The sequence below is a fragment of the Mus caroli genome, chromosome 5 (genome assembly GCF_900094665.2).
Source record: "Mus caroli chromosome 5, CAROLI_EIJ_v1.1, whole genome shotgun sequence".
Lineage (NCBI taxonomy): Eukaryota > Metazoa > Chordata > Mammalia > Rodentia > Muridae > Mus > Mus caroli.
The window spans coordinates 142,771,569-142,788,069 of record NC_034574.1 but is presented as its reverse complement, the minus strand read 5'-3'; the positions used below and the strand labels follow the sequence as shown (position 1 = coordinate 142,788,069).

Below are 16,501 nucleotides of genomic sequence, written 5' to 3'. Positions count from 1 at the left end.
TCCGTCTCGTGATTTGAATATGCTTGGCCCGGGAAATGGCACTATTTGGAGGCGTGGGCTTGTTGGAGGAAGTGTGTCACTGTGGAGGTGGGCTTTGAGGCCCTCTTCCTAGCTGCTTCAAAGTCAGTCTTCTGGCTGTCTTTGGATCAAGATGTAGAACTCTCAGCTCCTTCTCCAGCACCATGTCTGCCTAGATGCTGCCATGCTTTTTGCTATAATGATAATGGACTGAACCTCTGAAGCTGTAAGCCAGCACCAATTAAATGTTGTCCTTAATAAGAGTTGCCTTGGTCATGGTGTCTCTTCACAGCAATGGAGACCCTAAGACACTAGGCTAGTTTGGCAATAGTGCCAAGAAACAAGAGATCAGAGACTGGCTGAGAGACAATTATATGTCAAGGGCAAGGAGAGGCAGTTCAGGGCTCAGAGTATTAAAAAAAAAATGGATGTGACTCTAGAAGACTGGATGAGCAGGGGGACCTTTATTTATTTCCGCCTCTGTTTCCAGATGTTGCTCGTACCCTGGACTACAGTGATCTGTCAAAGTCACTGTGAGCTACTTTACTGAAAGTTCTTAAAGAAGTGCCTTCTGTAACTGAGACTGTAAAGTGATTTGGGGGTGTATTAGACTCAGGGCTGAGAGGAGAGCTCACGCAAGGTTGCAAACATTCCAGCCCAAACATGCATGGTTCACCGTGTCTCTAACGTCTCGAGCATCTGAGCGGTCTTTGTGAAAACACATCTGATCTGCGAAGGCAGTTCTCACTCCCTTACGTAGCGTAATTTCCTGACTCTTCCTAGGAAGTTAAGGCAGGTCGCAGGGAAGGGACATCTTGCTCCCTGGGGTGGGGGTGGGGGGTGGGGATTAGTATCCTTGTCCTTCATTTAGGTATGCAAAGTAACTAATATGAAAGGTTTGAAGGTAACACAAAAACCTGAATAGAATAAAAAGCCAGTTGGATCTCTCTCCTTTTTCAACTAGATCAGTTAATAAGATTTGAGACAGTAACAGCTGTCTTGATGGCTTAACACAATGCGTCCTTGTTTCACTGTGGAGTGAGTGGCTCAGAAGGGCTTTGAGGGTGACCCTCTCAGTGACTTCTGTGGAGATTTACATCAGCAGGTACAGATTTGCACCCCTTTCTCTCTGGCTTCCTTCAATGACGGCACTCGGCACTCGTGGGAACTGAGCCAGTTCTTACTGTTTGGCTAGGGTTCGTTTGTTTTGTTTTGGTGTGGATGTAGGGGGTCTCTGCAAATACCACAGCCAGCAGCTGTCAATCCAGGGAAAGGAAGAAGGGAACCCAGCTCAGCAGGACTCAGTGGCCAGTGTTAGTGCGACAGTCTGACACCAGCGTTTACTGTAGGCATATTTAAGCACAGCACAATTTGGAAACGTTTCCTGGTGATGATGAACCTAATCCCATGTGCCCAACTAAACTTAAGACATGTCTCCATCCAACTCTTGTAAAGTACACATGACATCTTCCATAAAGATGGGTTCTACAGACAAGTAGGGAAGCAGGCTCCATCTAAACAATGCTCGTAAGGGTCTCAGGCAAGATAGTGTCGTAGATGGACTGTAATACACAGGCTCAAGATGAGGGCCTGGGAGAGTCAGGTGTGGCCTGGCCATGCACACAGCATGGAGGTTACTAACCACCTCCAGTCCCAAGTCTTCTAGGTTTATACGTCTCTCCCATCGTAGGGATGACATGTTTACCATTGCTGGTTTCCCTAGTGCTTTTCTGTGATCACCGGGACCTTCATCCCTCCTTCAGGTGCAGATGGGTGTGTAGTGCTCAGAAGCCAGAGGAGGAGGCTGGCTGGATCCCGTGAAGCGGAGTTCCAGGTAACTGTATGCACATACCCAGACACCTGGCGAAAAGCAATTTAAAGACACATTTATTTTGGCCACACATCTGGAAGGCATGTAGCCCCAGCACAGCAGATAAGCATGGAAGCAGGAGCCTGAGGCCATGGTCACTGTATCCAGTTAGGAAGCAGAGTGACCAGGAAATGTTGGCAGGCTCTGAAAGCCTAAGACCCACCGAAGTCCCACACCCTTCCCCCATGCTACCATCAGCTGGGAATCAAGTGCTCAAACCACAATCTGTAAAGGTACCCCTAGAAATCAACATGTGCAATGTTGGGCGCCATTTTGGTCCTGGTTTGGGCCTTGAGGACAAACCTGAGCCTGGCTCAAGGTTTGAGACCTGTCTCAGTCACTTCCATATCGGGGTGACTCAGCAAGACCTGTTTGGCCCTGCCTCTGCCCCACCATTGCTGATGTAGAGCTTTGCCATTGGCCCCATCAGTCACTCCATACCCTCCGTCACCCTTCCCTGCCTTCTATGTCATCTTACCCCACCTAACCCCCCCCCCCCCCCCATGTTCCCAACCTATATAAGCAAGAGGCTAATGCCATAAAGTTGAGTTCCTGCTTCATTAAGACTCCTGGCTCGGTGCGTTTCTTTTGGGCCATTCTGCTCAGGCCCAGAGAGACCCTGGCAGGACCAGGACCTCTCTCCTCTTTCCTGGACCTGACAGCAAGGAGCCAGCAGACTGGTCCTCCAGGTGAGGAATCCCTCCCTCCTGACAGAAGAACACTGACGGGCCAATCTGTCTGCAGGTAAGTGTACCGCCATAAATTATGGGGCAGTTCTTATCCAGGTCTAACCACCCCTGCACCCCCTGTGACCCTATATCCTATATCCCTCACTCAATCCCTTTGATAGCACCCTTTGGTCCTCCAGTAGACCCCCAACCCCAAGACCACCTCCCTTGGACACCCCCCCAACTGACCCCTTCCATGTTCCTCCTTCACCTCTGCCTTCTGCCCTGCCACCTTACAAAAGGGAAGGGCTCCGTACCCAGTACACCACCAACCTTTACTCAGTGAATGTCAACCCCAGCCAGCAGCTTGGTATCCTTGGGACCCCCAAGAGATTAAATAACTCAAGAAGGCAGTGGCTGAGGACAAGCCCCAATTCCCCCTGGGCTAAGACTAGCCTTGAGGGCCTGGTGTTGCCTGACTGGAAGGATTTGGCTAAGACTGCCCTCTCAGGGTCGGCCTACCATAAATGGACTGCCTATTTTCAAGAAGAGTGTCGGGTTCAGTGGGAGTGGAAAAAAGTGCTGAGCCCCCAATCCCCATCACTGCTGGCATGCATCACTGCTTGGCACTGCTGATCAGTACCCTACCCATCCAACAAGCAGCCATTCCCCCTCCTTATCAAGATCAGATTCGAGCCTTAGGCTTAAGCAGCCTGTTAGAAGCTCGATGAAGGGCCGGCTGAGTCCCTGACTTCGGGAATTAATCAGAAAGTCACTGAGGACCTTCCTCGTGTTTTTTTTTTTTTTTTTTTTTAAGATTTATTTATTTATTATATGTAAGTACACTGTAGCTGTCTTCAGACACACCAGAAGAGGGAGTCAGATCTTATTACAGATGGTTGTGAGCCACCATGTGGTTGCTGGGATTTGAACTCTGGACCTTCAGAAGAGCAGTCGGGTGCTCTTACCCACTGAGCCATCTCACCAGCCCCGACCTTCCTCGTTTATTGATAGGGTTCATAAAAACCTAAAGAGAAAATTCCCCACCAGCAATCTTCGAGATCGCTTTCTCAGATCGCTGGTGTGGGAGGGCATGAACACCAATCATAAGCTAGCTTATGCAGGGCTATGATGCAACCACCCTATCAACCGGTGGATAATTACCACTCGGAATGTAGGCTCCGCCTCCTCCTGTCGCCCATAAAGAAGACATGGCCGTCCTTGTAAATACCCTACAACAGACCTCTGTCGGCCAGGGGAAGACTTGTTTTGGTTGTGGCAAAGAAGGCCACTTTAAGATAGAGTGCCCCAACCTCTCAAGGAGTGACAACCCATCTAACACCCCTTGAACCCCTTCTCCCAGATGCAAAAAGGGCTTCCACTGGGCCAGGCACTATAAGTCTAAGTTCAACCTAAATGGTCAGCCTTTAAACTCCCTGTCTAGCCCTGCTAAATAAAGGGGAACCTCCAGTTAGTGCTAACTGGACTGTGTGCCTCTTGTCCCTGGGCTCCACCCTAAGATGACCCTTGCCATAGGCGTAAAAGCTTTCTGGTTCCTCATTGACACCCAGAGATCTAATGGTGATTAGAAAGGAAGAAGTCCCCACTCTCTGCAGCTTGTTCTAGGCCCACCCTTACTGGGCGTGGGGAGACAATAGACCTCATGGGAGACTGCCTGCTGGCTCTCCTGGGAGGACCATGATGGCCATCGTGGTAAAGTGTGCCCTCTCGTGGTTTCTAGCCTGATGGCTAACCTTCTGGGCCAAGATATACTTGGGGAGTCTGAGGCCTTTATTACCACTGATTGTAAAAAGTTTCATTATAGAGATGGCTCAGTGGTTAAGAGCACCGACTGCTCTTTCGGAGGTCCTGCGTTCAATTCCCAGCAACCACATGGTAGCTCATAACCCTCTGTAATGGGATCCGATGCCCTCTTCTGGTGTGTCTGAAAAGAGCAATGGTATACTCATATACATAAGTTTTTTTTTTTTTTTTTTTAAGTTTTATTATGACCCTTTGAATACAGGAGAGTATGAACAGTCTTTTGAACAGGCAAAGATAGTGTTTCCAAATGATAGAGACGATCCTCATTTTGAGAAGACGCGCCAACAGTGCCCTTCGTATCACTCCCATTTCTAAAGTCCACTGCTGCCCCCCACCCACCCACGCAAGATCCACTAGAAACCAGGAGACCCCATATGGGTTGAGCAGTGGCCTATTCCTGCCCCCAAATTACACCCTTACACCCAGAAGATAGTGAGAAGTTTACCTTTTCTGTTCCTTCTGTTCATTTTGGTGGGCCTGATTCTAGGTTTGAGTGGATGGTTCTACCCAAAGCCATGGCCAATAGCACCCTGCCTCCAAGTGTCAATATTATATGCTTAATATTTGTTCACCCTTTTTTGATGACTCTAATATTATATTTTACATTTGTATGAATGATATTATTTTGGGTGCCCCTAGCTGTATGGGCCTCCAGGACCTTACTGATAGGTATCTCTCCATCCTTAAATATAATTTTTGGGTTGCTTCTGAAAAGGTTCAAAAGGTGCAGCTGTTTAAGATCCTGGGCTCCATATTGTCCTTGGATGCTATGTCCCCTATTAAGCCTCAACTTCAAATTAAAAATTCCTATGCCTTCCCACAGTTACAAAAGCTTTTGGGAGAAATTAAATGGATGTGGTCTTGGATCTCCATTGCCACAGATCTGACACCATTATTTGACCTCCTTAAGGGAAATGACCTCTCCACCTCCATAGTGCTGACATCTGACCATATCCAGCTGTTGAATAAGATTCTACAGACCATTGATTTGGTCACCCTTAAACGATATGATCCCAACCCACTTTATATATTTTCCCTGGAGAAACATTGTGCACTGCACTACTTGGTCAAGAGAGTGAACCCCTCCATTGGATCCACCTTTCATTAGGAGGGTCCCCTTTAGTTTATGCTATGGCTAACCAGCTGGCCGACTGCATTGTTAAGAGGAGAGATCTTTCTATTAGGCTCTTTGGAACAGAGACTTCTGCCCTCGTTACCCCATCTAAAAACACAGATTTCCTTTGGTAACAGAGAAACAACAGCTGGGTCACTCTGGCTCTAGAGGGCTTTCCAGGCAAAATTGATTGCCAAAGTTCCTTTACTAGACTTGAATGGAAGTCCCCCAGACTCTTTCTAGCCCCAACTCAAATTATCCCAGTCTTTACTGATTGATGGTGGGCTCCTGGGCTCCCCTATTGTTGTCTTCCCCACTTTCTCATCAATATGATTTCTGAATTCTTTAACTTGTTTTCTGGCAGTCTCTATGTAGTAAACTTACTGCCTAATTTGGTAGAGGCTCATATTGGGCTTGATTCTAACCCCATGACCCCCCTGATGATTCAGACACTTACCCTACTAAAACAAAGACAACAACCTACTTATCTCCAACACCTTCGAGGTTATCAAGACCTCCAAGGGTTCCTATCTGCTGGAAACATCTGGCAGATCAACTTGCTTCGGGCTTACAATGTGTGCCCTTCCCTCAGCCTTGAGCAGGCTTGCTCAGACCTTGTTTTGCCACGTCCACCTAGCCCACCAAGGGTGGAATCTTCTGACCTAAGTGAAGTCTATTTCTTTTTTTTTTTTTTTTTTTTTTTTTTTTTTTTTTTTTTTTTTTTTTTGGTTTTTCGAGACAGGGTTTCTCTGTATAGTCCTGGCTGTCCTGGAACTCACTCTGTAGACCAGGCTGGCTTCGAACTCAGAAATCCACCTGCCTCTGCCTCCCGAGTGCTGGGATTAAAGGCGTGCGCCACCACGCTTGGCTGTGAAGTCTATTTCTATTGTCCTGCCACATCTGCAGCTTCCTGCAAGAAGCCACTACCTGGTGAGCAGCTGAGCTTGTCAGCCATTCCTAAAGGTACCTCTCCTCCATCCCACCGGGAGTAATCCTCGGGGGCTCTGCCCTAATAATCTTTGGCAACTCAATGTTACTCTCTATTCCCCATTTGGGAAGCTAAATATATATATATTTATATATATAACAGTCACACACACACACACACACACACACACACACACACATATATATATATATATATATATATATATATATATATATATATATATATGTGACTGTTGATACCTTCTCCCATGTGTGTTGGGTGTCAGCCACACTGGAGTAAAATCTAAACATGCTATTAGCCATATGCTTCAATGTTTTGCCACTCTCAGATTTCCAGATCAAATTAAAACAGATAATGTTTTTACAAGCAAACCTTTTTCAGAGTTTCTCCAGATGTGGAAGATCTCCCACACTACGAACATCCCTTACAACCTGAGAGGACAGGCAATTGTTGAAAGACAAAATCAAGCTTTAAATCTTAGTTACGAAAACAAAAGGGGGAGTCTTTACCCCCACATGATCAGCTGAAAATAGCATTGTTTGCTTTAAATATTTTAAAGTTTTCAAAAGAAAATACTCAGTTGTCCCCATTTAAAAGACATTGGATCTCCTCCATCTCCTACAGCTTGATATGAGTCAGATGGGGGGGCCCACTGACAGGAGCCTGGAGAGGACCAGACCTGCTCCTGACAGCCAGCAGGGGATTTGGCTGCGTATTTCCCCAAAGTGAAAAAGACCAATTTGGATAGCGGCCAGAGATATAAAGTATATGCCTCAACAAGGGGAGGCTGACAACGACATTTCCAGGGAGTCCACCTGCCCTGAGAAACCTCCTATGCTTCTCCCTCAGGAGGCCAAGATGATCAAGAAAACGGCCCTGCTGCAGACATGGATGCTGCTCCCCATCTTGAATGAGGGAGGATTCAGTGACCCCCCCAAGGAGCACGAGAGATCCTCAAAACACAGTTGGGTAATCCCTGTGACTGTAAAGGAGATGCTTATAAACCTGGGAGGCACTACCCTACAGATTATTTACTGTGGATGCTAATCGATCCAGGATCCTCCAAAACAAGATAAAGAAGCTTCAGGAAGACCTAGAAAGGAGGCGAATATTCCAAGACAACCCGTTGTGGACTGGATTTCATGGCCTATTACCCTATTTTCTCCCCCCCTTTCTTCTCCTTATCTTAACTGTTGGGCCATATGTGCTCAGTAAGCTCACTCAATTTATCCATCAGAGGCTAGAGGTGGTCTGGCTTCACCAAGTTGAGATCCATTACCAAAGACTTGTCTCTTCTGAAACAGGCTCTACATATCCCTCCGCCTATGAGCACCCCCTCCTCAGCTCTCCACCTGACCATCGACAGGTAAGATCTTAGATGTGCTAGGACAACCTAAGACAGGTCATGGAGCACCCCCCCCCCTTTTTTGAGCCAGAGTAACATGGGTAAGATCCCCATGTGGTGGACAACCTAAGACAGGAGCCATGTAACCTGCTCATTATACAATCAAAAGGGGGAGATGTTGGGCCCCATTTTGGGCCTTGAGAACAAACCTGAGCCTGGCTCAAGTTTTGAGACCTGTCTTAGTCACTTCCATATCAGGGTGATTCAACAAGGCCTGTTTGGCCCTGCCTCGCTTTGCCATTGGCCCAGTCAGTCACTACATACCCTCTGTCACCCTTCCCCACCTCCTACATCATCTTACCCCACCCCACTTATGTTCCAAACTTATATAAGTGAGAGGCTGGTGCCATAAAGTTGAGTTCCTGCTTTGACAAGACTCCTGGCTTGGTGTGTTTCTTTTAGGCCACTCAGCCTGGGAGAGACCCCAGCGGGACCTTTCTCCTCTCACCTGGACCTGTCGGCAAGGAGCCGGCAGTGCAAGGCTTTCCATGGTCATGTGCTCAGTGTAATGGTAAACTTGAGCTGCTAAAGACACACATTCTTGGCTGAGGATGAAATACACACACACCCTTCCCATTTCAGCTTCACACTGTAACCAAGTTGTTGTTTTTTATCATGGTAGTATTTAGTGTGTTGGCCCTGAGCAGTGCTGAGTTCTATACAGTGATGCTGAGCACAGGCAGTTTGAAATGCCATACACAAAAAAAAAAAAAGGAAAAAGAAATAGTGTCCCAGTTTTGTTCAGGCCTGAGTTACAGACTGCTGGCCATGAGTCCTAATAAATACTGAATATTAAAAATGAATAAGGCTCAAAAAAAAAAGCACAAGGCTGGGCTTTCCCTAAAAGCAGTAGTATTTTCCTAGTGAGTTGATAGATCTTGACTGCCAAAACTACCTATCAGCAATCAACTGAACGCATCTCCTACAGCCACCAACCCATGGTCACCTAGTGTGGAAGTTCCTCCTGAAGCTCGGGGCTTTCATTTTCCTGCCTCATCCCGGGCTCACATGCAGTGCTTGGCACTTACACGGAACTGCTGTGGATGGGAAGCAAGGAGGTAAGGCTGAGCACAGAAACCCCACTGACCCCTGGGCAGAGCAAATGTCCCACCTTGACAGCAATCACAGAATGTAAACAGAACCAGCCCAGGCTGGTTCCTGTTGATGGCGACCATAAGCACTTACTACTTAGTGCTGGCAAGAATTAAAAGAAGCTGAGCATGCTATCCGAATCGGTTATCTTTTGACCCCCAAACACCAATCTTCATACAACTCCCCCCCACATAAAACTTGGATCTGTGCAAAATCTGCCAAAAATAACTGTGGCAGTACAATTAACCATAGCAGAACTGTCAAGATTGTCTTGATTAGTTACAGGTACAATGTAATAGGTATGGTGGCTCCTATCTGTAACCCTGAACTCAGAATGTAGAAGCCATCACAGGACCAGTTTGGGCTACAGTGAGTTTAAGGCCAGCCTGGGCTACATGAGACCCTCTACCCTATTTCAAACGGTAAACAAGAAAGTTTTTTCACACCTGGGGAGGTGATGTGCAAGCTGGCTAGGGAGAACAGTCAGCGCCAGTGAGCAGCGAGGGAGGTGAGAGCTTGCCTCAATGAAGAAAAGGGAGTGTGATGGAGAAAGACTCAAAAAAGTCAACTTTGGAGATCCACACACATGAATGTTACCCACAGGTGTATCTGGCCCTAACACAAAACATTTTCCTTAGAAAATGCCATTATTTCTAGAATTCTGTAATTTATGGGTAAATAGGGAAGATAAATAATTACATACAAGGTTGCCTGCCAGCCCCCCTAAATTCAAGTTTAATTATCACTAGAGGTGCCTTTGTGAACGTTCATCTGGAGCCTGAGGCTAACTAGCCCAATATTTCTAATCCAGCTGTCATACTTCACCAGCTATGTGCTGTTTTTCTGTAAACCCACTATCAGACTCACAGAAGGCCGAGTCTTAAATATTAAAAGGTGCTTTGTGTGTGTGCATACACACACGCGTGCATAGACATGCGCATGGTTTAGAGGCCAGGGCAGTGTTAAGTGTCCTCCTCAGTCAACTACACCTCACTGCAGCTGGGGTTGGTCTAGCTGGTCAGCAAGCTCCTGGCACTCCAGATGCGCACTGCCAGATCTGCCTGCTTACACTGGGTCTGCGACTGAACTCTAGTGGCCATGCTTGCTGAGCCTCCTTTAGCACCTTAACCACCTCCCCAGACCCTACACACAAACAGCAGAACCCTTCCATTCTTCCACAATCACAAAATGAAACTGACAAAAACTGGGCCGAGGTCTTTAATTTGCAGTAGATCCCATGTCTCACAGGCGGACTCCAGTAGCTCACAGCTTCCCATGGCTAGAATACAAGGCTATGCATTTCAGCCAACACTACCCAAGAGGCACAGCCTCCTAGCAGCAGTGGTCAGTATTTAACTAAAACACTAGCATGCACTCAGCAGTTCTCAAACAGAGAGTCATCAAAATGAGGTATGTCTAATGTGTCGTTTGTTAAAGAATTCAATGCTGAGGTGGAAAAAAAATCATCAAAAATATCAGTCTTCATGGGACTCCCCAAGTTCAAGGTTCTTATACAGGCACTGTCCATGACTGAATGCAGATCAACTTCCCGCTGGTCTTTCTCAGGGCTGCAGTAATCATGGTCCTGTTTCAGACATGTGTTCTGGGAGACAGCACTGAATTCACTAAGTGCTTGAGCTGGGGTGCTGTCCCCCATTTCCAAGTACCTCAACTCAAGCTCCCCACTTTCTGAGGGCTCTGACATGGCTGTAGGTGACAGCAACTCTGCTAAAATCGCCTCATGACTCTGGCTGTTATTTGAGGTGGCATCAGGAGCAGAGGTGCACCCAGATTTGTTGTCTGCAAGGTCAATTTGATGCTGTAGCTCTTTTAACAGATCTTCTATGGACTCACAGTCATTTGGAGAGGATACAGGCTCTGATTGGTCACTTGCAGGTGTTCCACAATGAGACGCAGGCTCCGAGTGGTCACTTAGAGATGTTTCACGGTGCGGGGAAGACATGAGGGCAGCTAGTTTCTTCTTTTTTGCCTTTAATTTTTTAAGAAGTTTGAGCCGAAGCTTATGAACCTGATCTTCAGCCGCATCTCCACGGCTTGCTGGAGAGATGGCGCTTTCATTGCCAGGAGATCTGTGCCTGAGGGGAGCTGGACGTGAGCCTTCCTGCTCCCTCAACAGAGCTGAGGTGGCGTTCCCAGCAGCCTGTGGCAGAGCAGCTGTCCAGCCCAAAGGTGGAGGAGAGCTGTTCCTCGGAGACAGTTCCTCCACGTGCTTAGCTTTCCTGGACATCCTTTTAGACCTGCGGCTTATACTTTTTGTTTTAAAGCCATCAAAATTACTGGCTCCTTTAACAGAGGGTTGCAGGTCAGTTACTGCTCTACTCTGAGACAAAACACAGGTTGGCATAAAAGCACCACCCCTGCTCAATAGCCCCTTCACCCAACTTCCCACGAAGGCTCTCTTCTGATCATCTTTCCGAGGCTGATTCTGTGCTGACCTGGCTGCTACTGTTTTAGAAGACGCTGTGGTTTCTCTTTTTCTCAAATCAGATGCCTGAGATTTACCAGGTTGCTCAGGGTTTAACTTCTCGGTTTTCAGTGGCAGCAACTGTATCTGAGAGTCCTTCTCAGTTGCCAGGGACTTCAATTCCTGAACAAGAACAGGAACAGGGGCATCAGTCACAGGTTTAGGAACCACTGTGTCCCCTGCCTGGGACAGTACTGCCTGCAGGTCTGTGCTCACAGCTTGGGATGGGAAACTTGAATCCACACATGGGGCAACTAGCTTTCCTTCACACAGGCTGGACACTAGGGAAGAGCCCGGGGAGCCCTGTGGCTGAAAAGCAAGCACTCTGACCAGTGCTGCACTTCCTGCCACAGGTTTGTCTTCCAATAGGCAATCTGTGGAGTCAACCTGAAAAACAGAGGCAGTTTCCTGGATGGTTTCTTCAAGTGCTGAGGGTAAAATGCTGTCGACCATGCCTTTTGCTCCTGAAAGTACACTATCTCCATGAGCTACAGCTTGGATTTCTGGAAGAGTCTGAGGAGCGCCTGCCATAGATGTGGGATGGGCGACTGAGGGTTCTGAGGTGGCGGTCCCAGCCAGAGAACACAGTGCTGGACGAGTCGGCTGCTCCTCACCTGATACAGGCTGCACATTTGGCTTCATGCATGGAAGGCAGGCAGCTTCTTCAATTGGCACCTGGGATTTTCTTTCCCAAATAACAATATGTGTCTCCGAAGCTGGCACTTCACAGGTCACGTGCCTTTTAGCACAGGGACCCTTTAGGTCATCACACTCCAGCCAACTCCCTGGGAAACAAGAAACACAGCTTCATGTTAGACCTTCCTGATACCATTCTTCCTTCCCAGCTGCTGTGTCACTCAGCACCACAAAGAAAGCACTGGCAAGTCTGTTTTCAGTCACATGCTAAGATTTTCCTTCTGATCACAAGAGTTCCAGGCTCTAAGATGCAGGCAGATCTGCTGGCTAGTTTACATTCTTTATTAAATGCACAATGAATCACGACAGAATCTGTTTAACTTCAATTCAGAAGAGGCAGATTCCATGTGTAAAGGCTACAGATCAGACACTGCAGCACTGTGGGAGCAGCCTCAGAGACCCGTCACCTTCATCGGTAGCGTGGTCATGTGGCAGTCCTTTCTGTTTGCATAGTTTCAAGGATGTGTTAGGTATGTAGCCTAAGGGTCATAGGAAGTGGACTATTGCATAGAGGAGAGGAGGAAGGAAGTAGATTAAACTATTCCTTAAAAGAAGAAAAGGGAACATCTTAGAAAGACAGTTTAAGGAGGAGGAAGAAGAGAAGGAGGAGGAGGAAAAGGGAGAGGGTAGGGGTGGGGAAAAGAGAAGAAAGGGGATTCTGGAGGGGGATGAAAACAAATTGGATTCCTGTGTATTGCTTGGTGGAAATATAAAATGGCTCAGAAATAATCTGTCATCCAAGAGCAGATGACCCCACTCTGAGAAGCAATGACAGCGGCTAAAAGAGTCTACCCATCAGAGTCCAACACATCAGTAGGGGGTCATTACTCAGCGTCAGAAAGGAAGGAAGCTTGGCACACTGTAACATGGATAAATAAACCTTGAAAATGTGCTAAATGAAATAAGCCGGACACGAAAAAGCAAAGCCCTGGTTCTACCTGCATGAGGGGCTGAGAGACACAAGGTAGGACAGTGGCTCCAACAGCCAGAGAGGGGGCCTGATGTCTACCGTGCAGTTTGTTTTGCATGATGAGAGAGCTCTGGATACAGACGTTGGTGATGGATTTATAGAACTGTAAATGTAGTGACTGTCAATAAACTGTAAGCTTAAAATGTTGAAATGGAGAAATTATACTATGTCCATTCTGTTACATGGCCTGAAAGACAGTGGAGTTACAGGAAGGTGGAGTTTTACATTTACTTACATTTTATTTATGCCACATGAGAATTTGAGAAAAGCTAATAACTACAAGTCTGGATAAATAAAAGCTTCTCAATAATTCACATGGGAATTGTGGCAAGGCAAACATAGAGCTCTGTCTATGGACTCAGATGTGCTGAACTGAGGAAGCATGGTGCCAAGTATGATCATGTCCACTGCACAGACATTCTCTGTCCCCATTTTAGATATCATGGTTACAGCAGGCAGTGGAGATAATCACACCCTACAGCGCTCTTACAGTATTACAGTCTACTTAGAGACACCTTCAAAACAGCACCCATATTATAGCTGTCCCCGGAGAGGCTCTGTCAGAGCCTGGCCAATACAGATGTGGATGCACACAGCCATACATCGAACTAAGCACGGGGACTCCAATGGAGGAGTTAGGGCTAGAACTGAAAGAAACAGAAGAACAATAACCAACCAGACCTCCCCAAAAGCTCCCAGGAACTAAGCCACAAACCACAGAGTAGACATGGGGGGACCCATTGCTCCAGCCAGATATGTAGAAGAGGATGGCCTTGTCAGGTATCAATGGGAGAAGAGGCCCTTGGTCCTGTGGAGGCTCAATGACCCTGCGTAGGGGAATGCTAGGGCACTGAGGTGAGAGTGGGTAGGCGGGTGGGGGAGCACCCTCATAGAGGCATGGGGTGAGGGGATGGGAGAGGGGAAACTGGGAAGGTGGATAACATTTGAAATGTAAGTAAATAAAAATAACCAATAAAAAATATGAAAAAAACCCTTACTTTCCCTTAAAACGGAAAGGTCCCATTAGAGATAATTCTGAGACTCAGGGAGGGAGTTTGGAATGGACAAGGTCCTTTCTGTAGCTGGGTTTCAGATCACTTTAGATGCTATGTACCTACTAGTCAGTTTCTAAGGTATCACAATAGTGACTAAGGACAAATAGAGGTCTAAGATCCAACAGATTTTTTTAATTCCTTAAAGGCATAACATTAAAACAAGATTAAACAAGATTAAACAAGATTAAAATACTACTAGTGAAGTGGACCATGCCCAGCAAGGGGTAGAAAGGGAGGTGAGTGTTGGGGTTGTGGGCAGGGACAAACACAGTCAAAGCACATTGTATACAGGCAAAAATGTCACAAAGAAAACCAGTTATGCATAATTAATGTAGTACAGGCACACATGCAAGCATGTACAAAGAGACACACATTTATTGGAACAGCCAACATCTCTACCACCATCAAAGGTGAGCAATAATGGGGACAATAACAATTGTCAGTCACAAAACTAAAATGCTGCCATTTGATCTAGCAACCAAAGTCCTTAGTGTTTATAACAAATGGACTACAAAGTTCATGTGTAAACCAGAGCATGGTTCCTCATATTTGCCTACAGGCAAACAATCAAGATGGTCTTTCTTTGTTTTGTGTTTAGGAGAGTACAGACCAGAAGCCAGACTTAGGTTGCATTCCTTAGCACTGTCCACCTTTACTTTGAAGAAAGGCTCTCCCATTTGCCAAGAATGATAGGCTGGATGGCCAGCAAGCTGCAGGGATCTCTGGGATTACAACTGTGCACCATGTCCAACTTTTTGTATGTAAGCTTTCAGAATAAATTAGGTACTCCTGTGGGACGGCAAACAATTGGCCATTTTCCCAGCTCCCAAGACATCTTCTCCTTATGTGGTGAATATACATGAACGCCAGCATTCAGCGACAATGGAACGTCACTTAGAAAACAGTGTTAAGCTTTGAAAAGATGTGGAAGAATACTACATTCACATTCCTAGGCAAAACCAGTGCATGTGAAAGACTGCCATGTGTATGATTCAAAGAGAGAGCTGGACTACTTTACTGCAGGTCTTAGGATGAAGGCAACGGAACCGGGGAAGGGTGGAGGTGGAGGACAGCAGTGCTTTTAGGGCAGTGAAACTGCTCTGTATGGTGCTACAATGGTGGATAAATGTTGGCCCCTTCACACACTCACCAGTGGACACAAGTATAGCTCATGTGAATTATGAGCTATGGCCTTTGGGTAACAGTACACTATTGTAGGTTTGCTCAATTAACAAATCCTCCAGCCTTGCATAGAAGGTATATAGTAAGGAAGAAAAATAGGCAACATAAACAAATTCAGTGGATGATCCAGATGCCATGGGTACCAGAGCTCTGTTGATGGTAAGTTAGAAAAAAAAACAAAACAAACAAACAAACAAACAAAAAAAACGGTTGGAATGCATAGTGAGAAAGAGTCTACAAAACAAACGAAAGAGAGAAAACAAACACGGAGTAAGTACATACACCCTTCAGACACACAGCGCAGTCAGGAAGGAGACACAAAACACCACGGTTAAGAGGAACAGGAGTGGGCACACGAATTAAAGTCAAAAGTAAGAATACAGAAGGGGGAAAAAGTCCAGATGAAATCTGTCTTTAAACTAAAGCAAACCCCACAAGGCTCTATTTCTCATGTGCAGTATCATAAAAGAAAACGTTTAGACACTTACCATCAGCATATAAAACCCATGTTATAAAATGGTTATTTGCTTGGTACTGTATTACCGACGTGACTTGATAAAGACTTCCTTCAAAGTGGAAGGCATAGTGTTGCAAATCCCTCCTTGGTAAGCCCTCCACGAAGTGCAGCATGAGTATGGGCGACGCTCTGTAAAAAGGAGGCACAAGTCAAATCAATTTCATGCCACGGCTCCGTTGAGGGACACGGTGGCCCCAGCTGTGTGCCGTGATTAGAAAGGGAAAAGTGGCTCCATAGAGCATGTGACACTAAAGCCTTTGAAGCGGTGGCCAGCAGCTGGGAGCCACTGTGCAACAGGACGGACAAAGACCCTTCAACAAAACTTGCTGCCAGAGAACTATGCTGCAGAGCTCTGAAGAGAGAAGTCCAGCCCTTGCGGAGCTCCTCTGCTGTCAGGTGCCCACATCAATCACTCTGTCAAGTGGCAAAAGTCAGAACAAACCTCATACCTAAGATATTCAGACACTAAGTTCATCTCGAGAAATTAGGGGACCCAATAAATTCAAATTTGTACTTAAGAAAAACTTAATAGCCGGGCGGTGGTGGCGCACGCCTTTAATCCCAGTACTCGGGAGGCAGAGGCAGGCGGATTTCTGAGTTCGAGGCCAGCCTGGTCTACAAAGTGAGTTCCAGGACAGCCAGGGCTATACAGAGAA

The 16,501-nt window shown here is 46.6% G+C and overlaps 1 protein-coding gene across 10 annotated transcripts in view; it reads right to left on the bottom strand.

The window, feature by feature from the left end:
* Positions 1-10,142: 10,142 nt before the first annotated feature.
* The window catches only part of Uspl1 (ubiquitin specific peptidase like 1), a 30,876-nt gene continuing 24,517 nt past the window's right edge, over positions 10,143-16,501 (bottom strand). For 7 of the 10 annotated variants that reach the window (XM_029477628.1, XM_029477629.1, XM_021163206.1 and 4 more), the window contains 2 exons: positions 15,817-15,974; positions 10,143-12,210 (listed from right to left, as the gene is read on the bottom strand). In XM_029477628.1, the coding sequence (XP_029333488.1) occupies positions 10,316-12,210; positions 15,817-15,974 (2,053 nt within the window). In that variant the 3' untranslated portion in view covers positions 10,143-10,315. The remainder of the gene's footprint in view (positions 12,211-15,816; positions 15,975-16,501) is intronic. The other 3 variants (XM_029477634.1, XM_029477635.1, XM_021163209.1) reach the window with 1 other exon arrangement.